This window comes from Lontra canadensis, unplaced genomic scaffold, assembly GCF_010015895.1.
Source record: "Lontra canadensis isolate GAN:19392208 unplaced genomic scaffold, GSC_riverotter_1.0 scaffold69, whole genome shotgun sequence".
Classification (NCBI taxonomy): domain Eukaryota; kingdom Metazoa; phylum Chordata; class Mammalia; order Carnivora; family Mustelidae; genus Lontra; species Lontra canadensis.
The window spans coordinates 2,871,388-2,888,686 of NW_022631063.1; the positions used below are offsets into that span (position 1 = coordinate 2,871,388).

General features: G+C 36.8%; 1 protein-coding gene and 1 long non-coding RNA gene across 9 annotated transcripts in view; one reads left to right on the forward strand and one right to left on the reverse strand.

Moving 5' to 3' along the window:
* The window catches only part of LOC116880898, a 78,658-nt gene extending 71,477 nt beyond the window's left edge, over nucleotides 1–7,181 (forward strand). Inside the window, exon 3 of the long non-coding RNA XR_004385296.1 lies at nucleotides 7,101–7,181. This is a non-coding gene — a long non-coding RNA (uncharacterized LOC116880898). The remainder of the gene's footprint in view (nucleotides 1–7,100) is intronic.
* The window catches only part of COBLL1 (cordon-bleu WH2 repeat protein like 1), a 164,465-nt gene that overhangs the window by 12,676 nt on the left and 134,490 nt on the right, over nucleotides 1–17,299 (reverse strand). For 5 of the 8 annotated variants that reach the window (XM_032880320.1, XM_032880316.1, XM_032880315.1 and 2 more), the window contains 5 exons: nucleotides 7,664–7,817; nucleotides 7,133–7,207; nucleotides 5,389–5,508; nucleotides 2,721–2,955; nucleotides 1,585–1,679 (listed from right to left, as the gene is read on the reverse strand). In XM_032880320.1, the coding sequence (XP_032736211.1) occupies nucleotides 1,585–1,679; nucleotides 2,721–2,955; nucleotides 5,389–5,508; nucleotides 7,133–7,207; nucleotides 7,664–7,817 (679 nt within the window). The remainder of the gene's footprint in view (nucleotides 1–1,584; nucleotides 1,680–2,720; nucleotides 2,956–5,388; nucleotides 5,509–7,132; nucleotides 7,208–7,663; nucleotides 7,818–17,299) is intronic. The other 3 variants (XM_032880318.1, XM_032880317.1, XM_032880322.1) reach the window with 1 other exon arrangement.

The window sequence follows — 17,299 nt, forward strand, 5'->3', positions numbered from 1 at the left end:
GTATTCTATCTCATGATGGTACTGACCATGGGGAAAATGAACCAGAGACCTATTTGAAATAACCAACACATCCTACATAGGTAAAACAACATATAGCTACATCAGTCTATCCACTTGTGACACTGGAATAATCCACATTTTATCCAAATATGAATATGTATATGCCTATGTTTTCTAAGAATCTTCACCTAGTTTTGCATATTAATAGACTGGACTATGAGAATTCATAAGCAAATTCCTTCATATCTTCTTAAAATACCATTGTTCATTCCTCACATCTTCTATTTGTGTAGTGTCATTTTTCTGAACTTCAACCTTAAGTACAGATCTTCCTCAACTAATGATAGGGTTACATTGTAACCTAGTCCATCATAACTTGAAAATATTGTTAAGTCAAATGCATTTAGTACATCTAAGCTACAGAATATTACAGAATACTATACTACTTTAAATGTGTTCAAAACACATTAGCCTACAGTTGGACAAAATCATTCTCTCACAGAGCCTCTTCTATAGTAAAGGGTTGAGTATCTCATGTAACTTATTAACTACTGTACTGAAAGTGAACAACAGAATGGTGGCAGGTGTGAGGGCTCTTACCATTGGAAGGCTGACTGGGAGCCAGAGCTGCTGATGCCCAGCATTGTGCGAGAGTATCACACAGCACATTGCTAGCCCAGGAAAATGCCAAAATTCAGAATTCAAAGTACAGTTTCTATGGAGTGTGTATCACTTTCACACCATTGTAAAGTCAAAAAAAAAAGAAATCTTAAGTTGATGACTTGTATATTTTAACAATAGGTCAGTATTCTACTAGGTGCTACGAGGAATTCTAAGTATTGGATATAATTTCTCTGATCCAAAAGATTGCCCAATCTGGTTGAGCAGACAAGATCTTTTAGAGAAATACATGGCTTCTAGTAAGCAAGTAACAAAATTAGTGAAGTGACTAATTTGGTGGATAGTTGAATGAATGGGTGAAATCATATGTCCTGCAAATTAAAAAAAAAAAAAATGAGCATAGTCCTAAAGACAGAATGGAGTGAAATATATCATAACAAAGCAAAGAAACATCTTGACTTGGGGGTTGGGGTGTGGAAGATACTGCTAAATAACATCACATAATTAGAGGTCAACATTACGTAATTAGATTAAAAATCATGCAGACAAGTTTCACCTAAGTAAAACAGTTTTGGACTTGGGAGTCAGTAAAAAGAAAAAAAAGGGAAATAGATCACAAATGGATGCACAGAGTATACATCTTTAAGATCCAAGATGTAGGTTAAACAACGTCTAAGATTTAACAACAAAAATAGTACACACAGTAGTTAATAGCACTCGTGACAGTAATATTGCCTGAGTTCAAATCCAGGGTCCGCTACTTACTAATTACGGGGACCCTTGTGAATTACATAGCATCACTGTGGTTCAATGAACCACAAAGTGGAACTGAAAATAGTGAGACCTATAAATGAGTTAATATACAAGATTAAATGAGTTAATGTATATAAAGTTTTAAGAATGGCCCTTTGGCATACAGTAAGTGCTCTGAAAACGTTGGCTATTAGTGTTTATGGAACTCACCATTCTCCTGGTGTGGGCCCAATGACTTCAAGTTTCTTACACTGTCAACTACCCTCTCTTCACTGCTTGCATCATATACCATTATGTGTGGCCCTCTGCAAAACAGGATATTGTATGTTACATACTGATACTATTTAAACACACACACACACACACACACATACATGTGCACGCGCCAGATGAGAAAAGAGGCAATAATTTCCAAAGACAGATGGATTGAAATAATCATCTTTCTTCTGCCAAATACTGGAAATTTAATAGCAAAGAAAAAATACAACTGAGAGGAAATGCTGCTATGAACCATTAGCTTTCAAAGAGTGGTCCTATTATAAGGAAGGATCTAAGAAGCTTGGTAAAATGGATACTTTTCCAAAAACAGTGTCTTTCTGTTATTATTATTTGTCTTTTAAAGAAAAAGGAAACTGAATGAAATACTTAAGTCTTTCATCTGACAAAGCCAACTTCTGGCAAATCAGGATGTGGGCTGACCTCAACTGTTTTTTTGTCTTATTTTTAGTGATAGAAGGGTTTAATTTGGTGACACTCCCATGAAAATTATAGTAAAACTTTGATGAAGATGGTTTACTTTGCTTACTTAATTTCATTTTTACTCGTGATGTGGCATTTCTAACACAATATAAGCATACTGTAGTATAGATTTCAATTCCTAGGGCCAAGTGGAAAGTGCTCTCTCTGCATTATAAAGTTGACTATAAAAATTAAATTAGTAACTTAACATCATAATCTAATATGCAGAATTGTTTTATACATCAGTGAAAATTCTTGAGAAGCATTTGGTGAAAATTAAAAATTAAATGTTTCATTTAGATCAAAGAGAAAATAGGCAAAACCCATACAATACAAACAAACAGGTACTTTTATATTTGAGTCACACAAATTAACTACATGCTATGGTGTGTCTCACACAGGGATACCAGAACTGTTGATTTTGATTTTAGTTAAAAACAAAGCATGCATATGGATACTGTATTAATAAGCATTCTGGTAATGATGGTGAACAGAGTCTAAACTAAAGAGACTACTATATCTGTGTTTATAATATCAGATCTATAATTCAGAGACTAGTACGCATTAAACAAACCATCACCCACCCTTCCAGCAAATAGACTCCTTACTGTCTATCTGTGTTTCTAGCTTCTTGTTTTTCTTCTTTGGAGTTCTGTGAGGACTCTCCGGTAACATTGCCAAGGGCTGAGTCAGGATCATTTTTCAGTGTATTTATTATATCAGTAGATCCAAAAGGAAGAGCTTGTGACTTCAGAGAAATATTTTCAGTCTCATCTTTGGGCATTTCACTCAGTTCTTCCTTTTCATCTATCTCTTCAAGGCTATGATCAGAGCTTATTCCAGCTACAAAGAAATGAAGATATAATCCTAACTATTAATTTGCCTCATTCATCCTATGCAATCCCAGCAAGAAAGGAATTTTAAAAATAATAGTTAGCTGGATTTTAATTGCTCACCCAAAACTAATAAGAAAACAATCCTCTAATGATGAGTAATCACATTAACATATAGTCAAATTATCTCGGACATATACAATTCTAAAAATAGTATGCTATCATGCTAGGTTTTATTCATGGTAGAGAGAAAAGTTATTTAAACTCATAATCTTCAAGTTACATGTCTCAGTCTGAGAGATAGCTATGTATCTTTGAATTTAAATGATTTTACATTCATACAATAGCTCTAAATATTAATTAAAAGAACATGAGATTTTAAAATTTTATATCTATACAAGTATACTTATAAAATCTGACTCAGAAGTTATCAGAACTACAATGGAGAACTATCTGAGCCCCTTTTAGAAATACCAGTGTTCTCACCCTCTCCACACCTGTTAAATCATAATCTCGGAAGGGTGGCACCAGGAATTTTTAAGGCTCCTAAGGTGATTCTAATACAAAACCAGAATTAAAAGCCATTTAGACACTTAATATACTTTTTGAAAATATGAATAAGTATCATACAATGAAAATTATTCCCACTCAGTTTCTCAGAGGCAACTTCCTTTAACAGGTTTTTCCTACATATTATCAGAAAGTATAATGAACATACAAGCAGATACGCATACTCATGCTTCCTTTTTTTTTTATGGATCCATTTAATATAAATGGAAGCATACTATAGCTGATGTTTTTCACCTTCTGTTTCTCCACTTAACTATGGCTGAAAAAATCATCCTGTATCAGTGTGTGTGTGTGTGTGTGTGTGTGTGAAAGAGTGATTCTCTTCAAAAGCTGCAGTTAATATTTCATTGTATAAGAATGAGTTTTGTCATTGTTCCTTTAGTACCAACAACAAATGTCCAACAGATTAAAAGAGGAGACATCCTAATTGGTATCCACACTAGCTGTGAAATTTAATTTAAACCAAAGAATGAGTCTCTGAATCTTTGCTTATTTAAGTATAATTTAACACTGCCATTTACACAATAGCAGCTGAACAAAATTTAATTTTACCACAATGGGGGAGGGGGATGGTGTAGCATTAGAATATAGTGATCAGCACATCCACAAAATTTAATAAAAACTTCAATGTACTTGAAGAATATTTAAAGTAATGTATGTCTTTAATTTTATCTCTAGGCAGAAAAGTATGCTATTTATGCTATTTAACAAACAAATATGGAGACTTTTATTGACAGTTTCATTGTGAGTAAAAAAAAGGAGATTACTCAACAGGAAAAATATTAAAGAATTTGAATTTAAATGAATTTTTTTAAAATATATTTTGGCAAGTCATATTTTATTATGACATGTGAAAGCATCATTATGATACCAATGTATAATATTATGTGCCTACACTAGCATATCATGTTTGTGCAGTAAGAGTACATTTATATAATTTGAAAACTGTGTTTGAGAAAATTAACGTCTGTTCCGGTTTAGATGCAAATGTGTTTTATAAATGGCCCCTTAGCATATCTTAAGCTCCTTACAAATTAGTTTAACTGAGGAAACGCTTAGCAAGTTATTGTTATCCCTATTTCTCTCTTGCCCATCAAAGCTATTTCATATAGGCGTCCTGGGTGGCTCAGTTTAGCATCTGACTCTTGATTTCAGCTCAGGTCACGTATCTCCGGGTCCTGGGATGAGCCCTGCCTTGGGATCCACACTCAGCAATGAAACTGTCAATAAAAAAAATTATCAAACTATTTTCCAAACTGGCTGCACAATTTTGCATTACTATAAGCAGTATGTGATATTAATTTTAAATGATTTTAAATAAGGACTCATTTTGAGTTAATAAAAAATTGAATAAAATTATTTATAATGAAATGCAAGTATTACCTAACTATAAATTTTTGCCATCTGGTAACAAAATAATTCCAATAATTTAATATAAAAGTCCCAATCAAAAGCAATACTTCAGAAAGTAAGCCAGGACTAGATAACAAAAGAGTAGTCCAAGAAAGAAAAAAATTATATATTATATATATTATATATACATATATAATATATATTCTTTAATATTCATAAAATTGAACACTGAAAATAAGAGTTCAGAGTTTTGCCAAAAAAACCAGAAAGCCAAATAGAAGAAAAGCTAAAATCCTCCAGAACCACTTGTTTTATTCATCTTAGGCCTTGTCATATTCATCTGGTTAGGGAAAACATCATAACCTCCAAACCTGTAAGAGAATTTCGAGTGAAAGGAGGAAACTAATATTTCTTTGAGACCTTTTTACACAAGGGGTAACCAAGTAATGAAATTCTGACCTGGTGATAATCTTAATCTGCATTAAACCAAGCACCAGGCAGGAAAGGCCCAGCCACCTACATGTCAGAGATGTCACGGCTGTCTCCGGTGTTCCAGGGTATTCGGAGAGAGAGGGTTCATCCAGCAGTCTGGGCACCGTGCAGTGTTCGTGACTGGGGATCCCGGGGCCAAGGGAGGAGTCTGCCAAAGAAGTAAAATCTGTGGAAACGGCACTATTCAACAGAGTTAAGGCAAGCAGAGAACAAGAAGCATTTTGAAGAAATCAGATCTGTTAGCTCACAATTATCCATGTGTTAAACAAGAAGAGCTAACAAGGGGGGAAAAAAGGAAGAAAAAGAGAAATAGATACCAAGCAAAGTCTGAATAGCATTCACACCTCTTTTCTAATACTTCTGAATCTTCTCATTTCACTTATATGGTTTGATATTATTTAAATAAAATTCCTTTGTGGAACAAAAGGAATTTTTTTTTTTTTACTGTGAAGTTTTATTTGAGAACGACAACTTCAACAGTTGAACATAAATACAAATATTACTTTAGGTTTTTTAATGAGGTTGGCAAATATATATAGATGGTTGGGATCTTTTAAGATTTTGAACATGAAATATACCAGGATCATGGTTAACGGACATGTATTATGCTAACATGTACATTTCAAAGTTGAAAGATCTTATAGTACTTGGTTTAACATTAACTCAATTGACAAAGGATTTCTAAACAGCAAATTTAAACATGTTTTGAACTTTTCCAGAAAGTCAAGACATGCAAAATGCATTCCAAAAGGCAGACAGACCAAACATTAAAGACCATTATCTTTCGCAAATAAATTCTGCAAATACAGCAAATGAAGAGACTATAGCATGAATTAGTATTTTCAAAGGTGCTGGAGGTCCAGAAGCCTGAGGTATCATTGATATTATTCTGGGTAAGACTTAAGAAATAAGAAAAGTCACGACTAGTTATATAAGGATAATGTTTTTAATCACAGAGGACAGGAGAATGCTTATATAAGATGGGTCAAAATCTCAAATTCCTAAAAATTACCTAAGTATTTAAAGATTTAGGAGCATTTGGGTGCTCCTGAGTTTCTCCTGTGCTTATGAACATTAATTATAAAAATCAGATAGGATTATATTGAGCAATTTTCATACCTATAAAATTATACCCAAGCTAAAGTACTAACAGAGTAATATTCTATTTTTGGTTAGACATTAGTCTTTCATATTCATTTATAGCTAACATTAAGTCTAAGAATTAAGAAATTTTACCATATTTATTCTTATAATAGCTACTATTAAAACATAGGGAAACAGTATTAAGTTAATTTTTACTGGCATTTCCTTTATTTAAAGAATCCAAAATGAGACCATATAATAGGAAATACTTCAAGATAACAAATTTTTACCACTTAACTAGGACACTATGTACATCAGATTCATACCTACGACAGTTGTGTAAACAATGGTACCTTACACACTGGTTTAAGTTTCTTCTGAACACACTAAGGTACATTCCTGACTAACATGTGTCATTCCTCTTGGGAAGGACATTAATAAGTGGTAACCTGACTTTGCATAAGGAAAGTTCTTACGGTACCATCATAGAACTAAAATTTTGAGTCCTGTCAGTTTTATACTCAACCCAGGGTGGAAATTTTTTCGTTTCAGAATATAAAATTTGGGAAAGAAGAGTCAAAGCATCTGTGTTTCTTTCACAGACAGAGCATTATAACTAGATTCATTCCTCAACGACCTTGAAATGTCTTTTTCCAGGAACTACGTGATGTGGAGTAAAGGTGTCCTACCTGGGCTGGGCAGCCCCTCAGGAGAGTTTGCTTCCAAAACACCGTCCGAAGGAACTGCACGTCCTGCCTGCAGGACTGGGAGACAGAAGCAGCACACCTTACAAACAAGTCACAGATGTAGCAATCCCTTAGTAGCTTAATTCATGTGCATGTAATTTGGGAAGAGATAGCCCTAACTTTGTTAGAAGCCATTTCACCATCCAGCTTTGAAGCAACTAAAATCGACTTAGTTCCCCCTTCCTACAGGGAGTCAATCCTGGAACGAGAGTGTCCTGAAGAGATTCACAGATGACCACACGCTCAATCTAAGGGTCAGGGAGCCATGCAATTTCTTTTTTTTATGTTGCATATTTTAAAAGGTAGTTAAGCAAGAATAATCAGGGGCTATCTAAATATTAAAATTAATTAAAAAGCCTTAGTGTAAGTATCGTCTTTTAGTAAGAAGACCTGATTTATAACCTCTATCACTTTACTGTCTGTCTAAAATAAGACCTAATGCACATGTAATGTTAATGGGAAAAGTCACGTTACCAGTGATGGGACTGTTGTCATCACTTTGATGCAGGGGTACTTTGGAGGGTGGGGAAGGCGCTTTTCGCTTTGTCCTCTTCAAAGATGAACTGCTGGCAGATGTGCTGCTGAGCTGCAGAGAGCCAGTCCTCACTATGCCTGCTCCACACGGGCTCTGGGAAACAAAACAACAAGACATGATCTCTGTTTAGAAATTAATAGTGAACTCCGGGAAGATCCTGACCTTTATATCGACTGCTTCATATGCCGAGATGCAACATAAGAGTCATTCCTTCAAAACACATTTAGGGAGCATCTGCCATGTGCCAGGAGCTGAACTAGGAGATGGAAACACAGCAAAATAAAATAGGGTCCTTCTCAAAAATCTTAGGCCCGGATGGAAGAATGGCATACGAATAACCAATTATCATGTGGAGGACTCATAAGCATAAGAGTGAAAAACTAGCTTTCAGAGAAAAATAGGGAGAAAATATGGATGTAGAGCAAGAGGCGAAAAGGGAAGAATGTACATTAGAACAGCTGGCTCGATTAATCTTTCCTTTTTAGTACTAATGTATTAATGACAAACATCTCAAAAATTTATATGTCTACCCACGGCAAGGTCACTTGAGGTCACCGACTCTCTCCAGAGCCAGCGCTCACACGCCTGGCATGTGACTGTCCGTGGACCTGCAGACAGGCCTGCCTCAGCGCCACCTGCTACCCCCTGGCGCACTGCCACATCGTCTCACTCTTTCTCTTTACGACTGACCTGCTTCCAAGAGCTGTTCATAGTTTTGTTTTGTTTTGTTTTGTTTTTGTCTCCAACTTCTCATCCCCGACAGGAACACTTCCAACCAGATATTTCCCAACTTTTGATCCAGTAAAATTATTCCTATCAAAGCCATCAATGATCACCACAACTAAACTAGTGGTTAATTCTTAGAGCTCATTTATTTGATCTGTCTATAGCACTCGACAGAATAGGCCACCCTCTCACAATTCTCTTTTTCTTACTTCCAGATTACCACATTCCTACTCTGCACAGATCTCAATGCTCCATTTTCTTTTAGGGTTCCTTCTCATCTCAGTCCTTGGGTACACTCTCTTCAGTATCTATGTTCACTCGGTTGGTAATCTCCTTTATTCCCTTGGATTTATGTATTATTCATACGCCAATTAATTTCAAACTTGTGCCTCCATCCTGGACCCTTATCTGATCTCCACTTAATATACCCAGACCTAATCCAGCAAGGAAAGACTTAAAGCCTGCCACCCAAACCCAGATTGATTCAGTCCCTAGAGCCAATTCTGATTAAACCTAAGGGCCATCCCTCACCCCCTACCCCCTCCAGAGTGGATGTGGACACAGATCCTTAATTGCCATTTGGACTTTTGAAACAATCAGAAGAAGGACTCTTGGCAATAAAAGTCTGAGAAAGAAACGCACTATAACATACAGCTGGATGAGCAGTATTTAATTATCCTTTTGAGTAAAATATAAAGTTTTCTTCTTATTGATTAATGATATATCCCTGTGCTTGGAAACTTTCATTTGCTATCTTATAAAATTAACAAGTTGAGAAGTCATTAGGAAAAAGGCCAAAAATTCTTCTTAAACAATGCAACACTTCACTTTTCAAAATGATGATATAACTATCAAAAGCTGTAGAATATGTCATTTTATTTCTCAGGTGAATTTACTCTATAAAGCCCTATCAAGACACGACTCCTTTCTCTCACAGACCTACTTTACCGGTAAGAACACAGTTAGTGATCAATAAGTAACTGCTGAATGCACAAATTTGGGGCAGTGCTTGATTTTCCTCCTACATCCACACTGAAAACTTGGGTCCCATGCTTCGACTGATTTCTTTCATGAGGTTTAGGATGCAAACCTGTGTTCCTCTTCAAGCCAGATTCTCAATTATTGTCATTTATTGGTCTTTTCTATTACCTGATAAAAGCAATCATGACTTGAATTAGTCACGAATTTTTCAAATGACCGTATCTTTGTACGAGTTAGAGCTCTTAAATTTTGGTCATAATAAAACATACTGTATAGAAACTAGAAGGGTGGAATTTATATGGCAGACTCCAAAGTTTATATGAACCTATCCATAACTCAAAGACAAAATAAAAATAGACTCACATATTTCACTTATGTCCCCAGAGGTCTTAAAAGAAGCTAACTTTTATTTTTGTACAGGATATTTGTATTTCTATGGATAAAGAATTTAAAATTTGTCAAAATATACTTTAGTTTTACTAAAACATTTTCAATAGCATTTATGAAGACAGCTGAGGGAAAAGCAGAGCAAAGACATGAACTTTTTGAAGGAGGACATCTTTTATAAGTTTATCCTACAAAATTTAACTCCCTTGATCCTGTTGTGCAGGTATAACATGAAAACAAATGGACATACACTATAGAGCTGCAATGGAACCCCAGAGACCAGGAAGGAAGACATTAAGATAGCATGACTGTCACTGAGTGGTACCAGAAAGATGCACGTGACCTGTCATAACTAGATTCCATGCTATAATTAATGGTTAAGACTTACTAAGTTTATGACAAAAGTGTAAATTTAACAACTTATGTAGGATAGGCAAAGGGCAGAAGTTTTCAGGGAATATGAATGATCAGTTTAGATAATCAGCTAAGAAGGAAAGGTAAGGTAAATAAAAATCAAAGTTGGGAGTTATTTTGTATTAAAACAAAACATCACTATTAAGACCAAAGTAGAGGAGACCCTGGACCATGAGAAAGGGATGTCCTAGGGCACCTGGGTGGCTCAGTCGGTTAAACCTCTGCCTTCGGCTCAGGTCGTGATCCCAGGATCCTGGGATCAAACCCCACATCAGGCTCCCTGCTCAGCGGGGAGCCTGCTTCTCCCCCTCCCTTTGCTTCTCCCCCTACTTTTTGTGCTCCCTCTCCTCTGTCTCCCTCTGTGTCAAATAAATAAGATATTAAAAAAAAAAAAAAAGGAGGGAGAGAGAAAGGGATGTTCTATATCTACTGCAAACAGTCTTTTCTTGAGTAAAAGCCCACAGGAAAAGAAGAAGCATTCGAGTTAGAAGATCTAGGTGTTCCTAAATAGACCGTAACCGAGAAAAGTGGTGTATACTGAAGAATGTGGGTGCAGTACATGCAGCCAGCATATAAGAGTAGAGAGCTCCTAACCCAAGAAGGACAACTTCTAGAAAGCAGATTCACTAAACCGCCACAGCTGCTTAAGTAAACACATCATGAGTTCCCATACAAAATGCTACGGCAAGGAAAGCAAAAATGAACTATATGGACTTCATCAAGATAAAAGCCTTCTGCACAGCAAAGGAAACAATCAACAAAACCAAAAGGTAACCTACAGAAAGCGAAAAGATATTTACAAATGACATATCTGATAAAGGGTTAGTATCCAAAATCTATGAAGAACTTATCAAGCTCAACACCCCAAAAAACAAATAATGCAGTTAAGAAATGGGCAAAGGAACGCCTGGGTGGATCAGTTAAGTGTCTGCCTTTGGTTCGGGTCATGATCTCAGGGTTCTGGGATTGAGCCCTGCAACAGTCTCCATGTTCAGTGGGGAGCCTGCTTCTCCCTCTGCCCCTCTCCTTGCTCATGCTTTCTCTCTCTCTCTCTCTCTCTATATATATATATCTCTGACAAATAATTAAACAAAATCTTTGAAAAAAGAAATGGGAAGAAGATATGAATAGACATTTTTCCAAAGAAGGCATCCAGATGGCCAATAGACATGAAAAGATGCTCAATATCACTCATCATCAGGGAAATGCAAATCAAAACCACAATGAGATGGGTCAGAATGGCTAAAGTCAACATCACGGGGAACTGATGTTGGCGAGGATGCAGAGGAAGGGGAACACTCTTATGCTGTTGGTGGGAATGCAAGCTGGTGCAGCCACTCTGGGAAACAGTATGGATGGTCCTCAAAAAGTTACAAATAGAGCTACCCTATGACCCAGGAATTGCACTACTAGATATATACCCAAAGGATACAAAAATACCAGCTCAAAGGGGCACATGCACCCTGATGTCAATAGCATTATCAACGAAGCCAAATCATGTTAAAAGCCCAAGTGTCCATCAACTGAGGGATGGATAAAGAAGATGTGGTGTGTGTGTGTGTGTGTGTGTGTGTGTGTGTGTGTGTACAATGGAATTAAATTACCATTAGCCATAAAATTTAAATTAGCCATAAAAAAGAATGGAATTTTGCCATTTGTAATGATGTGGATGTGGATGGAGCTAGAGGGTATTCTGCTAAGCAAAATAAGTCAGTCAGAGAAAGACAATACCATATGATCTCACTCATATGTAGAATTGAAGAAAAAGAATAGATGAACACAGGGGAAAGAAAAAAGAGAGGGAGGCAAAAAAGACTTTTTTTAAAAAAGATGTTATTTATTTGATAGAGCACAAGCAGGGGGTGGGGTGTGTAGGGGCAGAGGGAGAGGGAGAAGCAGAGAGCCTGACTCAGGGCTTGATCCCAAGACCCCGGCCAGGATCATGCCTGAGCCAATCCTGGGATCATGACCTGAGCCGAAGGCAGACACTTAACCGACTGAGCCAACCAGGCTCCCTGAGAGACTACAGAGAACAAACTGAGGGTTGCTGGAGGGAGGTGGGTGGGGGATGGGCTAAATGGGGGATGGGGATTAAGGAAGGCAGTTGCTGTGTTGAGCCCTGGGTGTTATATGTAGGTGGTGAATCACTAAATTCTGCTCCTGAAACTAATATTACATTATATGTTAATTAGAATTTAAATAAAAACTTGAAACATTAAAAACAAATGAAAGGCTAAAAAAAAATTTTAAAAAAAGAAAGAAAAAAGGCCAGCAAGGCCATCAGTGTCTAGTCAAACTGCATGCTTAAGCCCTAGTTTTCCTGTGCCCTTCAGGAGTGTGCACCTAATAGTCTCCTAACCGCCCTACCCGTGCATTAGTCAGGCTTGAGCTACTGGGTATTTTTGAAGGTGAGTTTGTGTCTAACTGGAGAGAGGCTTCTAGAGGGTTTGCAAGTTGGAAGGCAGCCTAGTGTAATGCTTACCAAACAAATGAGCTTTGTTTGGGCTTTGCCAGGGCTTGAACCGGGGAGCATGGCTATCTAGTGTCTCTGCAGCGTTCAGCCTCCTCATCTATAAGGTACGAAAAGTAAGAGCACTTACACCTCAGAAGGGTCCGGATGCTTATGGGAAATGGCATGTGTGAAAACTCAGCACAGTGCTTAGTATACAGAACCTGCTTCGTAAACATTAGCTAATGTTACATGCAGCTCATCTACTTTTAAGTACATGAACGTGATCTGTAAATAAAATAAGCAAATGATAGTTCCTACATAGATTGAAAAGTATGGATAAAAGAAGGTACTTATTCAAAGAATATACTTTGTCCTCAGTGATGGTGGTGTTAAGAGTCCCGTTAGAGTTCATCTCCATAATAATCAACCTTAAGACCCCAACACAGCGCCCAGCGTTCAGGAACTGGCGTTTAGTCCACTGCAGAAGCCAGATTCATTGTGTGTAATTCACTGTGTGTAAAAATTCCTCCTTGGTTACCTCAGGCAGCTCCATCCTCCCCAAGGGAATTTAATAAAAGCACAATACTTCACATTAATTTGCTAAATCTTGGGCATGGGTATATGAATGTGTATAATACATAAATTTGAATATTTCATAAATTTAATGTAAAGAATTAAAGTTGAAAAACTATTTAGAGTGGTTTTTAGCTTCCAGCACCAAAATACATTTCCTTTGGCCAAATTATGGCTGAAATTTTTAAAAAGAAGTTGAGATTAAACTATATTTAAATCCAAAGGGTTTACAAAATAAGAACACATAGAGGTTTCTACTTACTAGGGTAAAACACTTTGGTTAATGATTAGAGATGTTCAATTATTTACTTTAGTTAGAGTCACTAAGTCTGCCTGCCATTAGCAAAAACTGCACCCGTAACAGAAATGCACATCACTGAATTTTACAGTCTGTGAAAAGGAAAATACTGCACAGAGAAGAGAACACTAGCGAAAGTGGCAAGGTCAAGTTGAAAACCATGCCAGATACTTAATCCCTCAGAATTCACACCCAGATCAGGATTTACTGGTTCAAAATGGAACTAAATTTAGCTGAAGAAAATAGAATTGAATGGCATTCAGTAGATTTACTGAGTCCTAGCTCTGTACAAGTTATTAGATCACTTATTAATCACTGTTGAATTATACGATGTTGAATTATACGATTATACGATGTGGGTCACTCAAATCAATAGATTCTGTAGAAAAGTAAAGGAAAAACTACAAGTAGAAAAATAAGAAAAAAACTTGAATCAAAGGACAGAAATACGGTAGCCCAACTTCAAGGACATTGTTAAATATTTCTGTTACAAGCTTTGGGGTTTTATTTCCGTTTATAATTTCTACACGTGGGGAGGAATGGGTTAGAGGAGAAAACCTAGGCCACCCCTTGAAACTCGTAAAACTCATCTTTTTTCCTTAAGTGCCAGAATCACATTATCCTTCTCCAACCTGAATATTCTCTATAAATATTACAACATACTATTTAATTTACTGTGAATTATACCCCTATGCATGACCTGTTACCTAACTAACTAAAGGTCAAGTCTGAACTCTTAACTTTTTTTTTTTTTTTAAGATTTTATTTATTTATTTGAGAGAGAGAGAGAGCACAAGAGAACACAAGCACAGGGGGCACCAGAGGGAGAGAGAGAGAAGCAGGGAACCTGAAGCAGGGCTTGACCCCAGGACCATGACTCATGCCAATGGCAGACACTTAACCAATTAAGCCACCCAGACACCCCAGGTCTGAATTCTTAATTCCTGATGGAAGAATTCTTTCTAAAATAAGTTTACAAGTTAGACAACAGGTCAGTTTTCTTAAACTTCAAAACATATAATTATAATAAAGTAAATGTAATATAAAAGTATGAAGTATTATAATGAATTTGCAAAATAAGCAAAGTTGTACCGGCAAGTTTTTTTTAATCACAATGAATTCAGTTTTATTATTGATTTGATCATAAAATTGGCAAAATCTCCTATAAGATACAAACGATACATACAATGATGAGGGAAAAAAAGAAAAAATCCTTGTAAACTCCAACCAGTATAGGTTACCTCATAGAAGTTTTGGTGTCCAGCCTTTTATACATATCCTCTATACTTGGCTATACACACACATGCATTTTTTTACTTGAATGAAGGCATATATGCCAGTTTCTCTCTTCATGAAGTCTTTAAAATAAAATGCGATTTTGGTGATGCATTTTTTTACTTGAATGAAGGCATATATGCCAGTTTCTCTCTTCATGAAGTCTTTAAAATAAAATGCGATTTTGGTGAGGCTAGGACATGTTTGTATTGCTGCCCTGAATCTCCTTCCACGCCCATCCCCTTCCTTAAATGGCACTTCCTCCTGACTCCTAAAAATCTATAACTTCTATATCCTACTTTCATGTTCTTTCAATAAACCTGTTTAAAGATCCTTCACTGACAGCACTGAAAGTCTTCGCCTGTCTAGGTCAACGTAGACGAAGAAAACCCCTATCAGGGAAGGGGTGTAAGAACTAGAGGTGATGTGTCCGGTCCCAGACTACTGTACGTAGGGGAAAGAGAAACAGGGTAGTAGTATCAGGGCCTGGAGCTCTTAAAGCCACACTATGGAAGCAGTCATCTATTCTGCCAGTTTTAAGGGTGTTCCTATCAACTTGCTGAAATAAATTCTATGACAGCAAGCAATGAGATTAGAGCTGGATTCACATAGAGGTGTCTAAATACCACCACCACTTGTATCTTTTTTGGTTACTAAATATAATCCCTTCAGAGGATTCTGAGTGGCCAAGCTTGTTACTAGATTTCTCTCAAAATGGTCTAGATTCAAATTCCTTATTAGTCAATGATATCACCTGCATCTTCCAATTAACAAATTCATTAACTTGAGCATATCTTCCTCAAACTCTGTATCCTCTACCTCATTTTATTGATGTCCAAAGTACCAGTGTTCACTTTTGTGTTACAGTCAGAGGTTCAGGGAGAAAGATGTCAGTTAATCCATGTTGTTGTTGTTTTTTAAAGATTTTATTTATTTATTTGACAGAGATCACAAGTAGGCAGAGAGGCAGGCAGAGAGAGAAAGGAGGCAGCAGGCTCCCTGCTGAGAAGAGAGCCTGATGCGGGGCTTGATCCCAGGACCCTGAGATCATGACCTGAGCCAAAGGCAGAGGCTTAACCCACTGAGCCACCCAGGCGGCCCAGTTAATGCATGTTTTACTTCATTATTGTACTTTAGAGTTTCAAAAATCCTCAGAAAAGTAATACTAGGACTAGGCATCAATATCTGATTAATACTGATCAAACCAAAGATCCATGTAACAAAGCACTTTTATCTGTTAAAGGCCAATTCTAAAAGACAACAAAAGAGAAAATAATTTGGCCACACTAGAGTTGGAAGAGACCTTTGGAAATTTAGTTACAAAATCTTATTGTACAGAGGGAAACCTAAGCCACAAAGAAGTTCAATGGCTTGTTCTTCAAGGTAGAAGACAAAGAAGGCAATGAGAAAAATTATGACAAGAGACCTATTGGTAGACTCAAGACTCTCTCTCAAGCCAGAGTAGGGCTGCTTCTACCATAGTATACTTCCTTTCCAGCCCTTCTCCATGTAGGTCAGAGACAGGCAAACAAACAAAAAACCCACAAATTTTTCAACCTGGGTTATATACTCTTGAAAGATTTTTTAAATTTCTCTCCCTAAGGCAACCTGTGCTTTCATTTCATCAACACTATAATACTTTGAGATATCATAAAACCAAGTCTTATTAGCGGTAATCCCTTACTAATGACATTTTTTAAATGTCCAAAGATAAGGGCCTAACTCAGTAATACGTCTCAGATGAAAAAAGAGAAGATAAATCAGGAGAAATCAGAGGTCAGGATCAAGTTAAAAAGACAGACTACGGTGCTAATTAAGGTTCTCCATGGTCAGTGATCAGAACAAAAAAATGTCCAGGGGTAGGGTAGGAGAGTAGGGAACATCTATAGATTAACTGATTTATGGCCCCCACCAGAGTAAAGCAGCAAGCAAGGGAACAAACAGTGATCAACTCAGTTAATCTTAGAAAGGGGGCCAAGGCTGTATGGCAGGTGTTACCCAAGTGACCCCATAGTTTTATCCCCATGGCTCCAGGAAAGAGGCCTGCTTTTCTCTGCCCTGGTCTCTGGTATATGCTGGTTACCAAAGAAAAGCATGTTCTCACCTATGAGGTCCTAAATGTAATAGTGGTAGAAAGCCTAAGTAAGCTTCATTCTATAGGAACTTGTAGAGGAAGATTCCTAAAACTGATTATCTTAAATATTTTATTAATTCAGTATGTACTTCAGAAAGACACAACTTTTGTGTACTGGTAGATAAGGGAGAGAAATCCACACTAACTCCATTAATGACCTATTGTTCTTTGAAGTGTATTATTCTTTAAAGTCTAACAGCTTTATAATGAGCATAGTTCCTTACATTTGGGTCGGAGGTAAAGCTGGCAGAAACCTAAAAAGTAATGGCTCAGAGGAATTTTCAAGAGCATTAAATGAGTAATGTGCTTAGTACCCTGGTCTCAAATATTAGTAA